Source organism: Pelophylax lessonae, assembly GCF_965119305.1.
Source record: "Pelophylax lessonae genome assembly, chromosome: 11".
NCBI lineage: Eukaryota > Metazoa > Chordata > Amphibia > Anura > Ranidae > Pelophylax > Pelophylax lessonae.
The window spans coordinates 48,700,406-48,722,018 of record NC_138778.1 but is presented as its reverse complement, the minus strand read 5'-3'; the positions used below and the strand labels follow the sequence as shown (position 1 = coordinate 48,722,018).

General features: G+C 45.1%; 1 protein-coding gene across 1 annotated transcript; it reads left to right on the top strand.

Annotated features, from left to right (window-relative positions):
- The first annotated feature begins 11,548 nt into the window (after positions 1-11,548).
- Positions 11,549-17,508, top strand: LOC309566518 (tigger transposable element-derived protein 3-like). Its single transcript, XM_082271692.1, has 2 exons — positions 11,549-11,732; positions 15,318-17,508. Exons 1-2 carry the CDS (start codon positions 11,714-11,716, stop codon positions 17,111-17,113), a joined length of 1,815 nt encoding a protein of 604 aa, XP_082127818.1. The 5' UTR covers positions 11,549-11,713; the 3' UTR covers positions 17,114-17,508.
- Positions 17,509-21,613: the final 4,105 nt, after the last annotated feature.

Genomic DNA, 21,613 nt, shown 5'->3' with positions numbered 1-21,613 from the left:
CCAAGGCCTCGCAGTTACTCTTACTGGGTGCCGGAACAGGACCTGCTGGTAAGAATTCCATGCAAATTTGAAATCGCATGTGCTATACAAGTGCCAAAAATTGGGCCTTTGCGGTAGGTGTTGCCTGAACACCGTAACCAAGGCCTCGCAGTTACTCTTGCTGGGTGCAGGAACGGGACCTGCTGGTAAGAATTCCATGCAAATTTGAAATAGCATGTGCTACACAGGTGCCAAAAATTGGGCCTTTGGTGTTGGTGGTGCCTGAACACCGTAACCCCTCACAGTTAGCAGGGCACAGGGACAGGGCCTGCTGTTAAAAATGACATACGACATTTAAATTGTATGCACCTGTCATACAAGTGCAGAAAAATTAGGCCTTGGGGGTTGGTAGCGACCTAAATCAAAAACATTGTTGGAAGCTAGCAGAATCAATGTAGAGGAATAGGATAGGCAGCATATGCAGTCTTCAATGTGTGGCCGACCCCTAGCAAATTCAATCTGTTACATCAGCATCAGGGGCCTGATAGCTCTTGTTGATCCAGGACTGGTTCATTTTGATGAAAAAGTCAGCTGGTCAACAGAGTCTGTGGACAGACGCACTCTTTTGTCCGTCACAAACCCTCCAGCAGCACTGAACATCCTTTCAGAAAATATGCCGGAAGCAGGACAGGCCAGTAGCTCCATTGCATATTGAGCAAGTTCTGGCCAGTGGTCCATCCTCAAGACCCAGTAAGCCAGTGGATGCGCAGCTGGAAAGGTCTCCAAGTCTGCACCTAGATAATCATGAACCATATGATGGAAATGCTGGCGATGGTTTCTGTTAGCTCATATCTCGTCAGGAGGCAATTAAAACATGATACACGGCCCTTCAGTGGCTAACCCCCCCTAGATAGTGAATTTCCCCTCATCCGGCCGGGAGTTATGACGACACATAGCACTCAAACTTAGTGCAGACACAACTGATTTTATTGCAAGTTTCGCTCATATTTAAGGCACGTTTTGAGCGGGAAAGACTGCTCCAAACTGGTTTACAATTTCTCAGTCAATTTGACAATAGAACATGTCTCACAGAACAGTACATGAAAGGCTTTTGTTTCCCTATGTATTTGTGTCAATATGAGGTGTTCTTGTATCTGAATCTGTGTTTTGTTGGAGAGTCGGTCCGTCTGTGTTCATCTTGCCTGATGTGTTAATGTAAGCAATTGTCAATTGTTTATGGGTGGTGTCAGTAATCTCTATGCAAAATGTCTTGTAATCTAAATGCAAAATATCCAACTGTCAAGTGTTCAAATAAATGAATGGAAAGGTGGTTTAACATGTCGTCTAAATGCAAAATACAGCTGTCTGCTGTCCAGGGTGGATGAATGGGTGTTAGTCTGGCTCGTTAAATCTGTAATTGCAGGGGGCCACATTTCATCATAGAATGGGCATAAACTGAAATATATATATGAAATATAATAAGGCATGTTAATACAATCTTTCAGTTTCTTAAACCTAACAGCCCTGGGTGCTGCTGAGGACAAAAGAACTGTTAAAGGGTATCGGTCAGCCGGCCACTTTCTCCACCGCTTCTCCTTCGGCTGAACGATGCCTCAGAAACACGTCCAGAGAATGTTGACTTCCCAGTGTTTGGAAAGGCGGAACACAAATTTTTTTTCAAGGCCTCCTCAAGATGTTTCATCCTCTGCTCCCTCTGTGAAGGCAGGATGAGCTCTGCAACTTTACCCTTGTAACGTGGATCAAGAAGGGTTGCCAACCAGTAATTATCCCTCTCCTTGCACGAATCCTCGGGTCCTTTCACAGGCTTTGCAGAATCAGGGAGCCCATGCAACGTAAGTTGGAGGAGGCATGAGCTTCTGAGTCCTCTGGGTCACTAAGGATGACATTGTCAGCAGGAGCAACCTCTCCCCAACCACATGCAACTCCTGGGGTTTCTGGGGAATCAAAACCATCCCTTGAAGACTGCTGTATGCTATCCTCTTCCTCTACATCCATGCTGCCGAAATCTTCATCCTCCTCCTCCTCCTCCTGTTTGTTTTGTGGCCCTGCAGGAATGATATCTGCATAAAGGGGGCCTTGTGAGGAAAGTAAGTCCTCCTCTTCCCACCGCTGTTCTGCCTCAAGTCCCCTGTCCATGATTCCATGCACCATGCGCTCCAGCAGGTAGACTAGTGGGATAGTCTCACTGATGCATGCGTCGTCCCAGCTTACCATCCTTGTGGCCTCCTTAAATGGTGAAATGGTGACGATGCATGCATCCTTAATCAAAAGCAACTGGCATGGCGAAAAAAAAACAAGCTCCCCTGACCCTGTCCTTGTGCCATACTCACACAATGAGGTGGTTGGTGGGCAGGCTGAATTTCCCTTGAATGACAGATAAGCGAGCACTGGCATTGAACGAACAGCGGAAATGGCCACAGACTTTTCTGGCCTGCCTCAGGAGATCTTGGAAGCCCAGGCATCTGGTCAAGAAATGCTGCGCCACCAGATTCAGAACATGTGCCAAGCATGGAACATGTGTCAAGTGTCCCTGTCGGAGGGCGGAGAGAAGATTGGTGCCATTGTCGCATACAACCATTCCTGGCTCAAGCTGTCGTGGCGTCAACCATCTCTGAGCCTGCCCCTGCAGAGCTGACAGAATCTCTGCACCGGTGTGACTCCTATCCCCCTAGACAGACCAACTGAAGCACAGCATAGCATCTTTTAGCCTGACTGCTTCTGTAGCCCCTTGAACACTTAGGGAGCACTGCTGCTGCAGAGGAGAATAGAGCAGAAGAGGACATGGAGGTGCTGGAGTAGCCAGATGTGGCAGAACCAGCCCCAGCTTTTTGGAGGCGTGGTGGCAAAACAAGCTGCAACACCGAACCCTGTCCTTCATCCTTCCCAGCTGCCAGCAGAGTTACCCAGTGCGCAGTGAAAGAAATGTAACATCCCTGTCCATGCCTGCTGGACCAAGAGTCAGCAGTAATGTGCACCTTCCTGCTGACTGCTTTGTCCAACGAGGCCAAAACACTACCTTCCACATGACGGTAGAGAGCCTTTTTGGGACCTGCCACTGTGGTGCAGCACATTCCACAAATTTGCGAAAGGGAGTCCAGTCTACCAGCTGAAAAGGCAGCAACTGTAATGCTAGCAATTTGGCCAAGCTAGCATTAAGACGCTGAGCATGTGGATGGATGGGACAGTATTTCTTTCTACAGTTCAGCAACTGGGGTAGTGAAATTTGCCTGCTGCTCAAATCAAGCAGTGGTGTACTGCTAGCAGATTGGGTGCAAGTCTCTGTGCCACTCATTGCTATACCATCATCCCTCTCAATGCTGGTATTTGGGGTTAGAGATCGCAGATGAGGAGCAAGGTGATGTATGCTTGTTTTGATCTGGTGCCTCTTTCAGGTGCTGTTGCCAACGGACTGCATGGCAGGTCGTCATATGCCTTGTCAAGCATGTGGTGCCCAAGTGGCTGGTGTTCTGGTCACACTTGATCTGCTTTAGGCAGATGCTGCAGACAGCAACGCTGCAGTCTACTGGACAGGTGCTGAAAAAAGCCCACACTAATGAACTTTTTGGAGTCTGCAGGGATTTTTCAGCACCCTGCACCTGTGGAGCTCTCTGCTGTGACGCAATAGGTTGGCTACTGCTATGGCAGCCCATGGAGCAGATCCTGCCTCGTTGGAGTTGTGCGTCCTCCTCATCCTCCCCCTCCTCCTCCTCTATCCTGTCAGGCACCCAAGTACAGTCAGTGACCTCATCATCCCCTCTCTGCTCGTCACTGGAGCAAACTTGGCAATATGCTTCAGCTGTGGCAACATGACTGCTGGTCTCTTGTCCGTCATTGAAACCCCCTCTCTCTAGGCTCACGTTATTCCCTTCATCAACCTGGGAAACAACATCACAGCTTTCAAATTGCTGCACATCCTCCAGGAGCATGTCACTGACACTATGATTGAATAGTTCAGGTGACTTCTCCGTGCATGATGGTGGGGCAACTGAAGGAGCAGCTGTGCAGAAGGAGCCTGTGGAACGGGCTGCTTTGGCAGCTGCGGCGGAAGGCAAACTACTGGGAGCGTGGGTATTAGAGGAAGAGGAGGATGAGGATGGCTTATTGATCCCCTCCACCAACTCTTCCACATGTTGTGGATAAAAAGCATGAACAGCACCGGAAATAAAGGACGGGCGTGCCCCGCCTGCAGAGGATGCACTGTGACTGTGACCACCACTTTTCACAATGGACACAGAGGCTGCTTGCCCTCTTTTCATGGCCCGTGAGCGTCGGCTTCTCCTTGTTGGCCTTTCGGACATGATGATGATACAGATCAATATAGGGTATACGCAACTGACCAATAGATACTCAATGACCTGATATGATGTAATTGATAGCCCTATAGATGAGCTGTGGTGGTTACAGGTGTACGCAAGTGACCGATTATCAATACTCTCACTGATATCTGATGTAATCTATAATCCTATAGATGGATGATCTGTGATCCCTATAGAAAGTTTCACAACTGAGCAAAGGTTACTGTGGCTGATGTCTGAAGTGATATCTATTCCTAGAGGTCTGTGATCCCTATAGAAAATTCCACAACTGAGCAATGGTTACTGTGGCTGATATCTGAAGTGATCTCTATTCCTAGAGGTCTGTGATGCCTATAGAAAGATCCACAACTGAGCAAAGGTTACTGTGGCTGATATCTGAAGTGATCTCTATTCCTAGAGGTATGTGATCCCTATAGAAAGTTCCACAACTGAGCAAAGGTTACTGTGGCTGATATCTGAAGTAATCTCTATTCCTAGAGGTCTGTGATCCCTATAGAAAGTTCCACAACTGAGCAATGGTTACTGTGGCTGATATCTGAAGTGATCTCTATTCCTAGAGGTCTGTGATCCCTATAGAAAATACCAAAACCGAGCAAAGGTTACTGTTTCTGATATCTGAAGTGATCTCTATTCCTAGAGGTCTGTGATCCCTATAGAAAGTTCCACAACTGAGCAAAGGTTACTGTGGCTGATATCTGAAGTGATCTCTATTCCTAGAGGTCTGTGATCCCTATAGAAAGTTCCACAACTGAGCAAAGGTTACTGTGGCTGATATCTGAAGTTATCTCTATTCCTAGAGGTCTGTGATCCTTATAGAAAGTTCCACAACTGAGCAAAGGTTACTGTGGCTGATATCTGAAGTGATCTCTATTCCTAGAGGTCTGTGATCCCTATAGAAAGTTTCACAACTGAGCAATGGGTACTGTGGCTGATATCTGACGTGATATCTATTCCTAGAGGTCTGTGATCCCTATAGAAAGTTCCGCAACTGAGCAATGGTTACTGTGGCTGATATCTGAAGTGATCTCTATTCCTAGAGGTTTGTGATCCCTATAGAAAGTTCCAAAACTGAGCAAAGGTTACTGTGGCTGATATCTGAAGTGATCACTTTTCCTAGAGGTCTGTGATCCCTATAGAAAGTTCCACAACTGAGCAAAGGTTACTGTGACTAGATTCACAAGATTATACATGGAGATCGGTTGAGCTTTATTCCAGCTCGCTCCACCGCACTGAACCTAAGACGCCTTTTTCTAAATCTCCAGATCCCCCTGGATAACACCGGCAATAGGGCAATTTTCTCTCTAGACGCGGCCAAGGCCTTCGACAGCGTCAAATGGCCATACTTGTGGGTGGTGCTGCGACGCTTCGGAGTGGGTAAGTCCTTTATAGCTTGGGTTAAGTTGTTATACGCTAATCCTAGGGCAAGGCTGAGGGTCAATGGGGAACTGTCGGAACCCTTCACTCTGTACAGAGGCACTAGGCAGGGGTGCCCACTTTCTCCCCTGCTGTTTGCCATGGCCTTAGAACCACTGGCAGCCCATATTCGGGCCTCCCCTGGGATTGTTGGCTTCCAACAGGGTCCCCATACTGATGTCATTTCACTCTATGCAGATGACACCTTGCTTTACTTGGGGGACACGGTGGGGTCGTTGCGTGAGGTTATGTCACTTATTGATTACTTCGGCTCCTTTTTTGAGTTTTCCATCAATTGGGATAAATCAGTTCTTCTGCCCTTAGACCCTATAACTGCCCCCTTGCCTATCTGTGCTTTGTCGGTGAGAGTGGTGGAATGGACAAGTTTAAATATCTAGGCATTCAAATGTCCCCTGACCTTTGTCAATACGTGGACCTGAACTTGGTGCCGCTGTTGCATAAATTCCGCCATAAATGTACATCCTGTTGTAAGCTTCCTTTGTCAGTGGCGGGCCGGATTAATCTACTCAAGATGATATGGGTGCCCCAGCTCCTATATGTACTCAATAATGCTCCCGTCTGAAACCCTAAGCTGTTGTTTGTGCGTGTGGAGTCACTGTTTCGAGACCTGATTTGGAGGAAGAAGGCGGCTAGAATTAGGCTCACTACTCTTCAGCTGGAGAAGGATAGTGACAGACTGGCAGTCCCTAACCCTAGGGTATATTTTCTGGCCTCCCAGATGCAACACCTGGGCGGCTGGGGTGTTCATGACCTTACTGACCCTATTAGGGCTCTTCTACTCCCTCCGACCTCTTCACAGATGCCCTTTGCGCATCTGGAGGCTGGGTTTACACACCTAGCAACTACACTCCCAACGATCAAATTACTTACCGTATTATGGAAACGTGTCAAGAGTATATTGCGGGTGCGGGGTTTCTTTCTGGGTACTCCAATTTGGCGAAACTCCAACTATCGAGAGCTGCTCAGGCTGGAGGGCGTGGAGGTGTGGGAGTCAATGGGGGTGGATTTCTTGACGCAAATGTATAGGGAAGATGTTCTTAAATCTTTTCAGGAACTCCAGCAGGAGTTTGCAATTCCTAGGCAAAATTTTTTTATATACCTGCAGTTGCGTCACGCCCTCTCAGCCCAGTCCAAGACTGTACCACTTAGATTGACTGAACATAGATTGACGGCTGACGTTTTTCAGAATACTGATAAAAAAGGTATGATTTCTAACGTATACATTATCCTGTTGAGCTCCATGCAAGACTTATCTAGCCTGCCGGCCAAGGCTGGCTGGGAGAGATATTTGGGACCTATCGATGGTGAGACTTGGGAGCTGTGCCTTTCTTCGGTGCCGATGGTCTCTGTGTCAGCTTCGCAGAAAATCTCCCACCTTTTTCTCTTTCATAATGCTTACAGGACTCCAGTTCAGCTGTTTAAATGGGGTCGCAGACCTACTTCTACCTGCCCAAAATGTGAGAGGGAGCAGGGTACCCTTATCCACATGATATGGAGGTGCCCCAAGCTATTTTGCTAGTGGACTGCTGTAATTGATACTATCTCTAGGGTCTATAATTTTCAATTGCTTAAAGATCCGGTTGTATGTCTACTTGGTGCACTGGAGGTGGAGACCCTGACTCAGAATGCCCATTTAACCACCCCAAGATTGTTGTACTTGGCTTGTAAACTGATAGCCAGGTACTGGATCTCATCCCGTGTACCAACAGTGGCGCAATGGATCACGCAAGTTAATGCTTTGCTAATTAGGGAAAAGGTGACCTACCAGCATCGCCAGGCGCACAAGAAATTCTATTCCATTTGGCAGCCATGGCTGGATGCTCTTCTAGAGGATTGAGGTGTCAAGTGGCCGGATGCTCTGGCCTATTGTATTGCTCCCAGTGGAATAGACTACCCTTTCTTCCTTCCTCCTCCCTCTTTTTTCTCTCCACCCTCCTTCCCCCTCTCCCCGCCCTCATCACCCCCTTTTTTTTTCTTCTTACTCCTTCTTTTCTCATATCCCTTTGTGGTTTTTACCTCTATATTTTTCTCCTTTGAGGCTAGATTTGTTTTCCTGATCTGTTATGTGGTATTTGAGCACTGTTTACCATAACATGCGTTGGCTCATTGCCTCTGTTGTTTGCTCCTGTTTTATAATAATGTGTTTGTTTTTTTTGGCACCCCTTTTTCTTCTCGTTGTACTGGATGGTATGTTTATGTATTACTTTGCAGATTGATGCTTGTACAATGCTTTTCATATGCTCAATTAAAATGTATTTTCTTGAAAAAAAAAAAAGGTTACTGTGGCTGATATCTGAAGTGATCTCTATTCCTAGAGGTCTGTGATCCCTACAGAAAGTTCCACGACTGAGCAAAGGTTACTCTAGCTGATATCTGAAGTGATCTCTATTCCTAGAGGTCTCTGATCCCTATAGAAAGATCCACAATGGAGCAATGGTTACTGAGACTGATATCTGAAGTGATCTCTATTCCTATAGGTCTGGAAATATTATAGAATGTTGCAGAAACTGACCGATTAACATTACTGTGACTGGTATCTGATGTAAAGAAAGAAAGCTCTCCCTACCTCACACAGGAACCTTGGCCCTCCCTACACTGCTACTCACTCACTGGTGCTATACTGTCTGATATGATGTAAAGAAATCAATCTCTCTCTACCTCACACAGGAACCTGGCCCTCCCTACACTGCTAGGAATGTCTCTCTGCACTGTCTGACTCCAAAAAATCGACTCTCTCCCTGCCTGAATCGCGTGCCTGTCCCTGTCTCATCGCCCACACAATGACACTACACACTGCGGCTGCGCGAGCAGCCTTTATGTAGTGTGGGGAGTGTACTTGGCCCCTGAACCATGATTGGCTAAAGGCAGCCTGCCTTTAGTCCAATCATGAAATAGGGCTTAAATAAAAGTCCCAAAGAAGTGATCCATCTTGTTGGTATACATATATAGATCCAAACGTGATGAAAAGAAACCCAACACCAAGTGAACAGTAAAAGTTGTCTCTCACCAGATCAAATGGGTCTGAATTGCCATATAGCAAACAGACCTGTTCAGGCTTTACAAGGTGATCCTGATTCCTCCTACGATCATTACCATGGAAGTAGTTTTCAGCTCATAAGGTGGTAGGCGCGGGAGGGATGGAAGTCTCTCAAGACCAGATGACATGAAAACCAGAAAAAGGAGTGCACATAGCGTAATATTGCTAAAAACTTTTAATGAAATAAAAGGAATCGCACTTACAAGAATGGCATGGTAACAGGCAATGTATTAAAATGAAGTTCTACTGCGAGCTACTGATGCGTATCGTCCGCACAGACATCATCAGAGGATATTGCTCCGGAGCTGTGTCCGTCAATGAGCATCAGAGAAATGGATTTTACAGTAAGTCAAAAATCCTATTTTTTCAACCACAAATAGCGTTTTCCTTTTGGGCAAAAAGTTCAACTTTGGTCTCATTTGACCAGAGCACCTTCTTCCATGTTTGCTCTGTCCCCCACATGGCTTCTTGCAAACTGAAAACGGGACTTCTTATGGCTGCATGACTAAGATCCCACCTAAGCTGTGGATCTCTGCAGCTCCTCCAGAGTTACAATGGATCTCTTGGCTGCTTCTCTGATTAATGCTCTCCTTGCCCGACCTGTCAGTTTAGGTGGACTGCCATGTCTTGCCAGGTAGGTTTGCAGTTGTGCCATACTGTTTCCATTTTATGATAATGGATTAAACAGTGCTCAGTGGGGTGTTCAAAGCTTGGGATATTTTTTTCATACCTAACCCTGCTTTAAACTTCTCCAAAATGTTATCCCTGACCTGTCTGATGTGTTCCTTGGTCTTCATAATGCTGTTTGTTCACTAAGGTTCTCTAACAAACCTCTGAGGGCTTTCACAGAACAGCTGTATTTATAATGAGAATAAATTACACACAGGGGACTTCTGAAGGCAAATGGTTCCACTAGATTTTTAGGGGTATCAGAGCCTTGTTCAATCTGGAGATCGGGGGGGGGGGGGGGGGTTCACCTCCTTTGGAATGGTCCATTTTTGAAGAAGAGACTCTTTAAAGGGGTACCACATTGCAAAACGCTTAGGGACCACAAGGGGACATTTTGGCCATCCCCACTCTTTTGCGACAATTCTATCAAAATAGGAGAGGAAGGGAAACACCTTTGCCGCTCTAGATGTCGTGTGAGTGCCAAACGGAACCAGTGCCTCCGTCGCAGCTTCAGCTGCCTCCTCCGTTTTTAAAGTCTCACGCACAGAAACAATCAGTGCGCCTACCAGCACCTTTTCATGTGCAGCTACAGGAGTGGAGGAATCATCCTCACTATCTGAGCATTCAAGACGCGTGGTCACAGACCCTGCAGGGTGAGCCACGTCCGCGGCGGCCGATTTAGATTCAGGGTCTGAGAAGACAGATGAGCCAGGCGAAGGCGGGGGATGCTTTTGGCTAGCCCACCGCCCAAAAACCACCTCCACCCAGCAGTGGTGTATTTTGGTTTTGTGTTGCCCTAGGCAAGACTAAAATTGCCCCCCCCATGTAAATTTGCCCCATTCCTTCCTTTTAGACGGATGTGACTCGCTCCAAAATTTAAGGACTACAAGTCCCAGCATGAACCCCTGAGATCTCATGAGAGGGGGGGGGTGAGAGGGGGTGGGGGGGTGAGGGAAGGAGAGAGATGGGGGGTGAGATACAGAGAAAGAGAGAGGGGGTGAGAGAGAGAGGAGGGTGAGAGAGAGAGGGGATGAGAGAGAGGGGGGATGAGAGAGAGAGAGAGAGAGAGAGGGGGTGGATGAAAGAGAGAGGGTGGAATGAGAGGATGAGAGAGAGAGGGGGGAATGAGAGGATGAGAGAGAGAGGGGGGAATGAGAGAGTGAGAAGAGGGGGTGAGAAAGAGAGGAAGGGGTGAGAGAGGTGACTCTAGTGGCCAATAGAGTCTCAGGTGAAGGGGGTGGCTTTTTTGCTGCCCCCCTGCAAAGTGCTGCCCTAGGCCTGGGCCTTGTCGGCCTAGGCCAAAATACAGCACTGCCACCCAGGACACAAAGGATGAGGGGGCTAGATGACCCACAGGGACCACCAGACACAGAAGAGGGGGGTCCCTAACGGGAAGGAGCGGTCCGACTGTCCCATGAAGGGGCCCATGTCCACACCAAAACCCCCCAGGGGGAGAAGGGGGACAGCTCCTCACCATACCAGGAACCAGATGGGCACTGCTCCAGACAGAACCTCCTCTCCATCGAAATGGGGGGGGGGCTGTTGCTGTTGGCCAGCAGGAATGCAGCGATGCTGCGATTTGAATACAAATGCAAACCATTTATCATTTTCCTTCCACTTCACAATTATGTGCCACTTTGTGTTGGTCTATTACATAAAATCCCAATAAAATACATTTACCTTTTTGGTTGTAACATGACAAAATGTGAAAAGGGGTATAAATAATTTTTCAAGGCACTGTACATGCGGCCTAAAGCTGTACAGTTTGAAGCTGGTTCCCACAGGCCCCATGATCTGTAGTTACTCCCCTGCCTGTTTCTGCAGACTAACTGACACACAATACTAACATGTTATTTAGCTCAGCAAAGATCTTTCAGATGATGAATGCAGCAGTCAGTGCTGAAATTACCGTGCGCTTTTAAATAAAAAATGTTCCCCTGGATATAAATATATATAATCAGGTTTCCAGTCTGTAAGGCACAGCGACATGAGGCTGGAGGAGGAGTTGGGGGTAATTTAAGGGGGTTCCCATCTTTCTCTTAAATTCATCAGCAACCGTACAATAAGCCACCATAAAAGTCATGCCATCCTTTAATTCTCCCATAAACACTTGCACAGGAATCTCTTCCGCATACATGCTTGTTTGGGAAGGTTCATTCAACTCCTTGCTACAAATCCAGCGGCTCTGTAAGTGGACGTTGAAAGCCTTTAAAAGGGATTTCTTGCTGCAATAGGGAGGTGATTAGGACGTGGAGACATGTCTTCAGATCAGACGGGTAGGTGTAAGCTATTCTTGTGCGTCTGTCTTCCCTAAAATGGATAAATGATGAAAATATGTGCAAGTCTAGAATGGCAATTGTGCTAAAACGTTACTTATTTTATGGTCGCTTTAGGGGCTACTCAATGACAGAGTACAAAGAACGAGGCTATGCTGTCAGTTACATCAACCAATTTGAACTCCACTTTTAGCAGTTAATGGAGAACAGTATAGTCACATAGTTAGGGGGAATAAATAAATATGTCCATCAAATTCAACACAATTATCTTCAACTAATACAGAGAAAGAAAAAATGTGGTGGGTCTACTTATTAGGGTATAATTATATCCTTAACCCCCCCTAATAGCTTAATAGCCTTTTAAAAAATGTATAAAAAATGCATCTCTGACATTCCTCTCCTACATGTAAAAATCAGCATTGAGAACTTCCAAACAATATAATTTTTTTAAGCAGACGCCATAGAGAATAAAAAGGTGGGTGTTACATATTTTCATTATCTTCTCACAGCGTTTTTTTTAAACGCATTTTTTTTTAAAAATACACTTTAATTAATTGTAATGCACAAAAATACAATATAATGCCCAACTAAACCAAAGAAAATTCCCAGCTCACCTCACCAGCCAGCCTGCTGCCAACAAAGTTCTCCTGTCTAGCAATTTGCAATAAAAACAGAGGTTGATTAGCAGGGGAGGACTGGGCCAGGGGGCAGGGGGGCAATTGCCACCCGGGCCACTCTGATGCCCCATAAAAAGACTGCACTGCTTCTGCCAAAGACATGCCTAAAGTATTGCTGGTGAGAAGTAAAAAGACCCCACCGCTGACCTACTGAGGGTGGGATTAAGACAAGGACAGAGTGCTGCCCCCCCCCCCCCCCAGCATGGATGGTTCAAGCTATGTCCGAGCAGAGGCCGGTTCCATGCCCCACTGGAGACTCTCCTCCTCCAGCCAGCCCTGACCGAACTGTCCCCGCTCCTTCCAACCGCCCCTGCTGGTCAGGTGGGGAAACCAGATTCGGCCGGTGAGTAGAGAGTACCTGGAGCGGAGCTTCAGCCTGGAATGGGGGTCAGAAGGAGGCCGGGAAGAGAGAGAGTGGACGGGGGGCTGAGTCGCTGCACCGTGTACCTCTGGTTTGTACTTGCCCCCTGGGCTGAAAGTTGCCAGTCTGCCCCTGTTGATTAGCACAGCTGCAGAGCCACTCCACGTTGCCCCAACATTATCTGCAGTCCTAACTGTACATTTTTAAGAGCCTCCATAGTGGAGCACATGCATTTTTAATAGATAGAGGCAGGCAAGCCCGGAGGGAGATTAAATATAATAATCCTTTAAATATACAGGGGTGCACTGGACACCCAGGTGTGCAGTGCATCCTCTCACCAATATTACATCAGTACAAACAACTGGCCACTGCCTGTGGTGGACACCTTTGCTGCCATTGTGCTATGTGCTGGGTGTCCAGTGCACCCCTGTGCTTTTAGGAAGGGGTGGGCTCCCTCCAGGCTCACCGGCCTTCTATCTATCCTTTTGAAAGCATGTGCTTCTACTCTGGAGGCTCCTATAAATATACAGAGTTAGGATTGCAGATAATACTGGGGTGCCATGGAGTGGCTCTGCAGCTTACACATGTATTTGCAAATGTGTGCAAACTAAATCACTGCTTTTAACACAAGATGTTAGACAGGATACTTTGGTTGGTAGCAGGCTGGCTAGTAAATTGATCTGGGAATTTTCTTTGGTTTTGGTTTACATGTGTCGTCCTTCCATGTGCTTCTTGCTGCGAAGGCCAGTTCAAGGTGGGGGCAGTGACCAGTTGTTTGTACTAATACAATATAACGCCCAATTGTTTGGTAAAATATGAAGAATTATGCTATGTCGAGTAACTAGATACCTAACGCGTCACACTTTAAAAAATAGCGTACGCCCGTGGAAGGACGCCAAACTATGGTACCTACAAATCTCCATAGGCGGTGCTTTCAAAGCCTTTACAAGTGAACAGTTTAGAGTTACACAGGAGGTCTGGCACTAGAATTATTGCTCTCACCCTGACGTTTGTGGCGATACCACACATGCATGGTGCAATCACAGTTTACATATGCATACTGGACCTATGTGCGTGTTCGCATTTGCACAGGGGGACAGGGCACTTTAAAAAATTTAAATAATGTTGATATAGATTTTATTTTTTTTAACATTGTACCTTTCATTTTTTCTTTTATCAACTTTATTGCTATCACAAGGGATGAATAACATCCCTTGTGATAGCATGGGTCGTGACAGGTCCTCTTTATGGAGATATCTGGAGTCTATATCTCCTCTGGCCTCCAAAGCATCTGATCAAACCAAGATTGGCCATCTTGGGTCAGCAGCGTCTTTTTAAGTCCCTGCTTCCCTGGTCTTGGTGTGCATTTGCGTGTGGGTAGTGTAGGAACAGGTTACCCATCTGTCGGGGACAGTATTAGTGGCAATGAAAGGTTTCAGACAAGGAGGGAAAGCTTATGGCTCGCAATCTCTTGGACGGCCAGGCCGCATTCTGCCCCTCCAGGCAGATGCTGTCAGTTTGGCTGATACCTGCTCCATTGGCACTCTCCCACCTGGTTTGTTGTGAACTGTTATGCCTTTACTACAATACAAGCTCTACTAATTGCACCTGGACTGTGTATGTTATTACTGCCGCACCACGCTGCACCCACCCACAAGCCATGTTAAATTGTAATTTTTAGGAAGAGCTGACAATTCTGAATAGTGATTAGTGAGGGATACTGGACTATACTGTGCTTTTACCTTTGACTTTAAAACATGTCCTCCATGGTTGTGCCTGGCTTACCTTGGTTTTTATTTGGCAGTAGCTTGCTTATTAGCCCTAATAATGGACAGAATTGAATAACGACATTCGCAATCTGAACCCAGGCAGATTTGCTCATCCAGAATTCCAATGCATGTGGGAAGCTGCAGCAGAGAAAAGCCTCGTACACACGCAACGATTATCGGCCGACCGGTCGTCCGTCTTTTGTCCAGAGTGGTGTTTTGTTGGTTGGAATGTGCCTAGACTGCACACGAATTTTCTCACCCGACAAAATTCTACTTCAGAAGTGATGTCATGTGTTGGTTTGCTTTCTCTGTGTTCTTTCTTCTCTGAGCATGCCCAGACTTGCTCATAAGATTTTTCCCTGTCGAAATCTGTACTGACTGCACGAAAATCGGCCGTGTTTTGACGGCGGACAAACATTTTATAGCCTGCACACCAGATTTTTTTCGGCCGAAAAGTCGGAGTCTTTTGTCGGAAGCATCATACTAACAAGCCGCAAATCGGCAGATTGGTCGTCGGACGAAAATTCCCTGCAGAATTTCGACGTGTGTGTACGAGGCTTTAGAGAGATGGTTTTTCTTGGAACGCTATACACAATGTACAGTATGCACATGAAAAGTCAGGAAAATGCAGGAAATCAGGACTCCAGCCAGCTGCAAAGATGAATGCCAGGATGATTATAACACTGGCTCACTAGGTAGTATGTGTCTGCTTTGTTAGTTAAGATGTAGAGTTTGAATGTTTGACTTAAGTTTATTTTTAATACTATTTTTATTTTAGTGAAGGATACCTATAGCCATGTGCCAACATGCAAAAAGAGACGGGACTCTACTCTGGCAGAAAAAGTGAAAATCCTGGAACTTCTGCAGCAGCCCAAAGCTTCTCAATCATCAGTAGCTAGAAATATGGGTCTATCACAGTCTACTATTAGTAGAGTAATGAAAAAGAGAGACGAGATATTGGAGCGTTGGAACCAGAATGAGAATCCAAGCCGTAAACGAAATAGACCTTTTAAGCATGCCAAAGTAGATGAAGCCCTGCTAGAATGGCTTCTGTTTGCCAAGGCCAATAAGCTGCCCATTTCTGGACCTATTCTCATGAGGCAGGCAGAGGTCATTGCCAAGGAGATTGGTTGCCCACAGTTCAAGCCTTCTAATGGATGGTTGTGGCGATGGAAAGAGAGATATCGACTGTTCTATAGAGGAGACCTTCTACTAGGGGAAAAAAGACATAGTGGGGGGATTATCGAAAGTAGATATGTTAAAATCCTACCAAAGCCTACACCAATAATCAAAATGGAGTCAAACAGTGTAGTGGATAAAAGATATTCCAGTTGTCATTTAACATCAGTCAGACATGTTCAAGGAGAACGGGATGTTCACATGCAGTTGGAACACTATGGCCAATGTGCCCAAGGCAATTCCTTAAGCAGGTCTATGCTTCTTGCTCGAATTTCCAAAGATTACCATTTGGAAGATATTTTTTGTGCTGTAGGGTCTTCTTTTCAATTCAGACTCATGTCAAGACCAGGGATGACCTTAAAACCAAAGGAAACCGTCTGCATCTGGTTCTGTTGCAACATAGATGGTACAGAAAAGCTTAAATTGTTAGTTACTCACAATCTTCCACCAAGATCCTTGGGAACCCACTGTCTTTCTCCTGTATCTCTGAAGGCCAGTGAAAATGGTTATTTGACTGATACACTGCTTATTGAGTGGCTTCTGAACTGGGATGCCAAACTTGCTAAACAGGAAAGGAAAATTTTACTGGCGTTTACAACCCACAATGCTGGGCCAAAAGTGAAACTTCAAAACATCTCACTTTGCATTTTCCCGAAGGAAAGTCCTGCATCAAGCCATCATTTTGGAGAAGAGTTGGTTAATGAGTTCAATATATTCTACAGACAGTTTCTTCTTGAGAGACTGAAAGAAGACACCAATATTGGTGTGAGAACTGAGATTTCCTTACTTCAGAAAATGAGTGAGATTACCCTTGTAGAGGCTAGTTACACCATGAACAAGGCATGGTTAAGGGTAACACCTCATACTATAAAATTCAGTTTTCAGAAGCAAGAAGGTATCCAAACTCTTTGTTCAACCAAACATGATCCACCAGAGGCAAGACCTTGTGAGGTTATATCTTTCCCTATTTCACAAGAGAGCAACAGTAATGTTGTCAATTCTGCTGTATTAACTACCGGTCAGGTATCTTACAGGACCATCACTATTAAAGAGGAGAATGATGATGAGCATGAAAACCTTGAGTATGAATCCACATGTACTGGTCTACTGTTTCCAAACCAAAAAGCACAAGTTGCCTTTTCAACCAGTGGTGGCAAGCCCAAATTAACAAGTTTAAAGCTACATCCAAAAGTTAATGATAGAAAAGGAGAATCCACATTTGCCATCAAAACTGAAGACAAAAGGCAGCACATCGATGTTCATGAAATCAGACAAGCTTGTGATGTAATTCAGTGTTTTTTGTCAAGTGAAAACCAAGATATGAGCATTTTTTGTGCACTGCAGAACCAAATCGAGAGATGTTTGGCCAACTCAAGTAGTAAGAAAAACATTTAATAGCATGATGAGGGACTCATTATAGGAGCGTTGGACTGCTAATGAGCCACCAGTGTAAAAAGTGAGAAAGTTTATAGCAAAAAGGAGTTTTCTAGTGGAATGTAAGAATTCCAGAAGGGGCAATAGAATTTACGACTACACTGTGTGAGATGAAATTCTAACTTTGTAAAAGTTGTTTGTATTTGCACACTTATTGAGACCCAGAGTGAAACTAAAAGTGCATGGGGTATATAAACAAGAGGGCATCTATTTATTAGCACACTAGCACACATTTCACTATCAATCAAAGGCGAACTTGTTATGCCAGATATTATCTAGCTGTTTATTTGCCGTGGAGCTTCCCAGTGGTAAAAACAGAATCCGCAAAAGTCATCCATTCAGGTGTCACTCAGGCATTGCTCGGGCTGGGTGTCACCTCACCCACTCACCACACACACACACACACCCATGTTCTGTAATGTGATGTGTAATGTCAAATGATTAGGCAAGGACCAGGGGGCACCTGGAACAGGGTAACAGATGCACAGATTAGTGTACCTTAATAGTTGTTCACTACTGTCTGCTAGCACTGTAAAGTAATGATAGATATAGAGTGCCTATCTCTAGCCCAAATAGATTATTGTACTGGGGGGGTTGGACGGAGAACCCTTTTCAGGTTTTTTTTTTTGCTCTCTGTGTCCACTAGCTAGTTTCACCATCTGTTATTAATCTGGTCACCAAGACAGATAGTCTTGGGTAACCCAACATTTTACAGTTGTCACCAGAAGTGACAACGGTCTAATGCCTCGTACACACGCAACGATTATCGGCCGACCGATCGTCCGACTTTTGTCCAAGTTGTGTTTTGTTGGTTGGAATGTGCCTAGACTGCACACAAATTTTCTCGGCCAACAAAATTCTACTTCAGAAGTGATGTCATGTGTTGGTTAGTTTTCTTTGTGTTTTTCCTTCACTGAGCATGCCCAGACTTGCTCATCAGATTTTTCCCCGTCAAAATCTGTACTGACTGCTGACTGCACGAAAATCAGCCGTTATGTTGACGACCAACAAAAATGTTATAGTCTGCACACCTGATTTTTTTCGGCCGAAAAGTCGAAGTTGGTTGTCGGAAGCATCATACTAACAAGCCGTAAATCGGTAGATCGGACGTTGGCCGAAAATTCCCTGCCAATTTTCGACGCAATTGCATTGCTGGCTCTACTTCCTGCTTTGCAGTGCTACAAAATAGTTGTCCTTTACTGCTAATTCTTGCAATGAATAAAAACAATGCACTCCCTGAGTGGGTGATATTTGATCTCAACAGTTGCTAAAAGAGAGCTAGAGTGAGTTTACTCAATCTAGTGACTAATGTAGAAATCTTTGCTTAATTACCTATTTGCGGATCTGCCACTGTACAAAACTGGCTTATGTGCTCCTTATTGTTTCGGGAGCATGATCTTGTTATTTTTTCTTTAATCTGACCTGCGTGCACAATGCCAATGTTCCAGCTGTCATTAGACAGCAAAGAGCGTTGGCTAAAGGTTCAGTGCCATTAGGAATGGCTTTGTGCTCTGTGAAGACCTTAAGAGCCAATCACAGTGATCACAAATGTAAACAAAAGGGGGATTTATTGAATTAATCTGTTTAATAAATCCTACAGTCACAGCTTATGTGAGTGGACAGTGCGGATCGCATGCAAAAGGTACAGAGCGACTTAGAGTGGTTCTGTACCATGTGATTGGGTACAGCGATCACCACTGTAAAGATTGGCCACAGTGAATAGCCAGCTTTCCTGTTCCTGTCATAAGTACAAAGCCATTGTGGGAAGAAAGGGAGAGGTGGCAGCTGAGTAAAGACACTGTTACAAAGCGCAGTATCCATACCTAATCACAGTGCTGCTACCCCTAACTTGACTATAGTTAATGCCAGTATTTACAGCATTGCTGACCACAGTCAGCAGCACTAGAAGCACTAGTTGTGATCAGCAATGCTGGAAACACTGGCTCATGATGGCACTGGCTGTGATCGGTAATACTGCAAATGCTGGCACTGGCTGTGATCTGCAATACTGGAATCAATGGCACTGGCTGCAATCAGCAATGTTGGAAACAAAGACACTGGCTGTGATCAGCAATACTGCAAATGCTGACACTGGCTTTGACACTGGTGTTGATCAGCAATGCTGGAATCAATGGCACTGGCTGTAATCAGCAATGCCGCAAACAATGGCACTGGCTGTGATCAGCAATGCTAGAAAAACACTTGTTTCGGGAGGAGTCCTGAACAACCTCATAATGGCACTATGCACAGTATGTGCTGGCCAGCCCTTGAGTACCATTTTTCTTCTGTCTGACATCTGCCATCAATGGTGAGTGGATCCCCTGTGAGGTACTACACTAATTTTATTCAATTAAAATCCTAATGCCACAGAGTGGGAGGGATGTAGCTGCACTGTTTCCCACGACTGAGGCTGAATAACCTGGTGAGGTCTGATGTGGAGACTGTAACCACAAACTGGAGCAGAGTTGCTGCTGGAGCTGTGGTGTGCTCAAGGTGGAGCCTAGAGCCAGACAGAGGGTTGTGTACCACAGAGGGTGTAACAATGCACAGAGAATAGGCCATTACATGCCTGAATGTGTCACAAGACCAAAATCACTCTGCTATGTTGAGAATGGGGTATGCTATGCTATGGTGGTGACAGACCATTTAACTTGGTGCAAGCTAGGTCATGGCCAGCAGTCCTGCGAAGCACCACCTCCAACCTAAGGTGCTTTTGCTGCCCGCTTCATAATGCCCAAGGCAGGGGATTGGACCAAGGACTCCCCCAGGCTGGGGGGAGGGAGAAACTGGGTATGAGAAGGGATGGGCTCAATAGAAAGGGGCAAAGGCCTGGACTCACACATCAGTGAACAGGCAACTTCCCAGGTAATATGCCACCAGGTGGAATCCTCTGCTTCACCTGCTTCAGAAAGGCATGCCCTCTTATTTGTGGAGTGGGTCTTCAGGGACTGGAACTACCGGGACTCAGACTGCAACTACCCTGGACTCATAAATCACTCTGCAGCTAACTACACCACAATGTACTACTATAACGAGGATGAGCACCACATACAGAGCCCAGTGGCAAAAAGAAACTATACAGGGCATCCCAGTGTTTTAATTTCTTTCCATTTCTTGAAGCAGGGTCTGAGTACATGCCTCAGGGTGACCGATCCTGAAGCTGCGATAATTTTGCCTTAGTGGTGTTGCTGCAGCCAGGTAGAGAGCAATTTTTCCATGTGAAGAACCAAGCACTGTCTTCAGTCTTCCAGAAATTTTGGATGTAAAGGCCAGGAACCTACTTTCAGTAGAGAGAGGTCGTACATTGCCTAAGGAAATGAGCAAACAAAAAAATGAGGATTGCTGGGAGCGGGAGGAATATATGAGGCTGTCCTAACAACTTTGTATGTCAGTGTTCCTAATCTGAAGGTGGCAGCCTATAACCTGTGGTCAAGACATAAAGGAGCCTGTGTCCTTTACTGTATGATTTGTTTATGAATTACCCTTTTAAATAGTATTAATTATGTAAAAAAAAAAAAAAATAATAATTTTCTTTCCTTATTTTCTAAAAACCTGTGGTAAAAGACTCACTATTCCTTTAGCATATATATTGGGGTGCCTGCTTTACAAAATGTGATATTTTGGGGGTATTTCTAGTGTATTAGAGCCACAGGGCCTTCAAAATGTGAGAGGTAGTCAGGAAATCAGATGTGTCATTTATGCCCCTTGAAATCCTGAAGGTGCTCCTTGGATTTTGGGCTTCTGTATGTGGCTAGGCTGCAAATAAATTCTTACGCATGGTATCCTCATACTTGAGAGTAGAACAATGTGTTTTGGGGTGTATTGATGCCCATACTGTGCTTGAGACATATCTTATTAAATTTACAACTTTGTGTAAAAAATACATTTTAATTTTCTTTAAAAAAAAAAAATTAGATTTTCAAAAGTCTTACCATACAATTTAGCAAATACATTAAAGACTCTGCATAACAAAATGTGTCAAATTTGAGGGTATTTCCAATGGCCTGGAGCCTCAGGACATCCAAAAATGTAATAAAAATATTCAGGAAAACCTTTAATCCTCCTTGGATTTTGAGTCCCTCTATATGATCAAGCTCTCACATGTGGTATTTCCATACACAGGAGGAGTAGAAGAATGTATGTTAGGGTGTAAACATAAGTACACACTTGTTGTGTGTGATAACTAAATCAAATTTAATTTACTTTTTTCATTTTCCAAACAATTGTGACAAAAAGTTAGATCTTCACCATACCACCAACTGCATAATCTACTTTCCAAAATGCGTAATTTTTATTTTTTTTGTACTGTCATGGCATTTAAGGGCCTCAAGAAATGTGATAGACAGTCCGAACATCATGGTTAGTACTTTTCAAATTAAATAAATATAAATAATAAATATAAATATATATATATTTTTTTTTTCTTCCATATTATAATGTGTGTATGTATATTATATATAT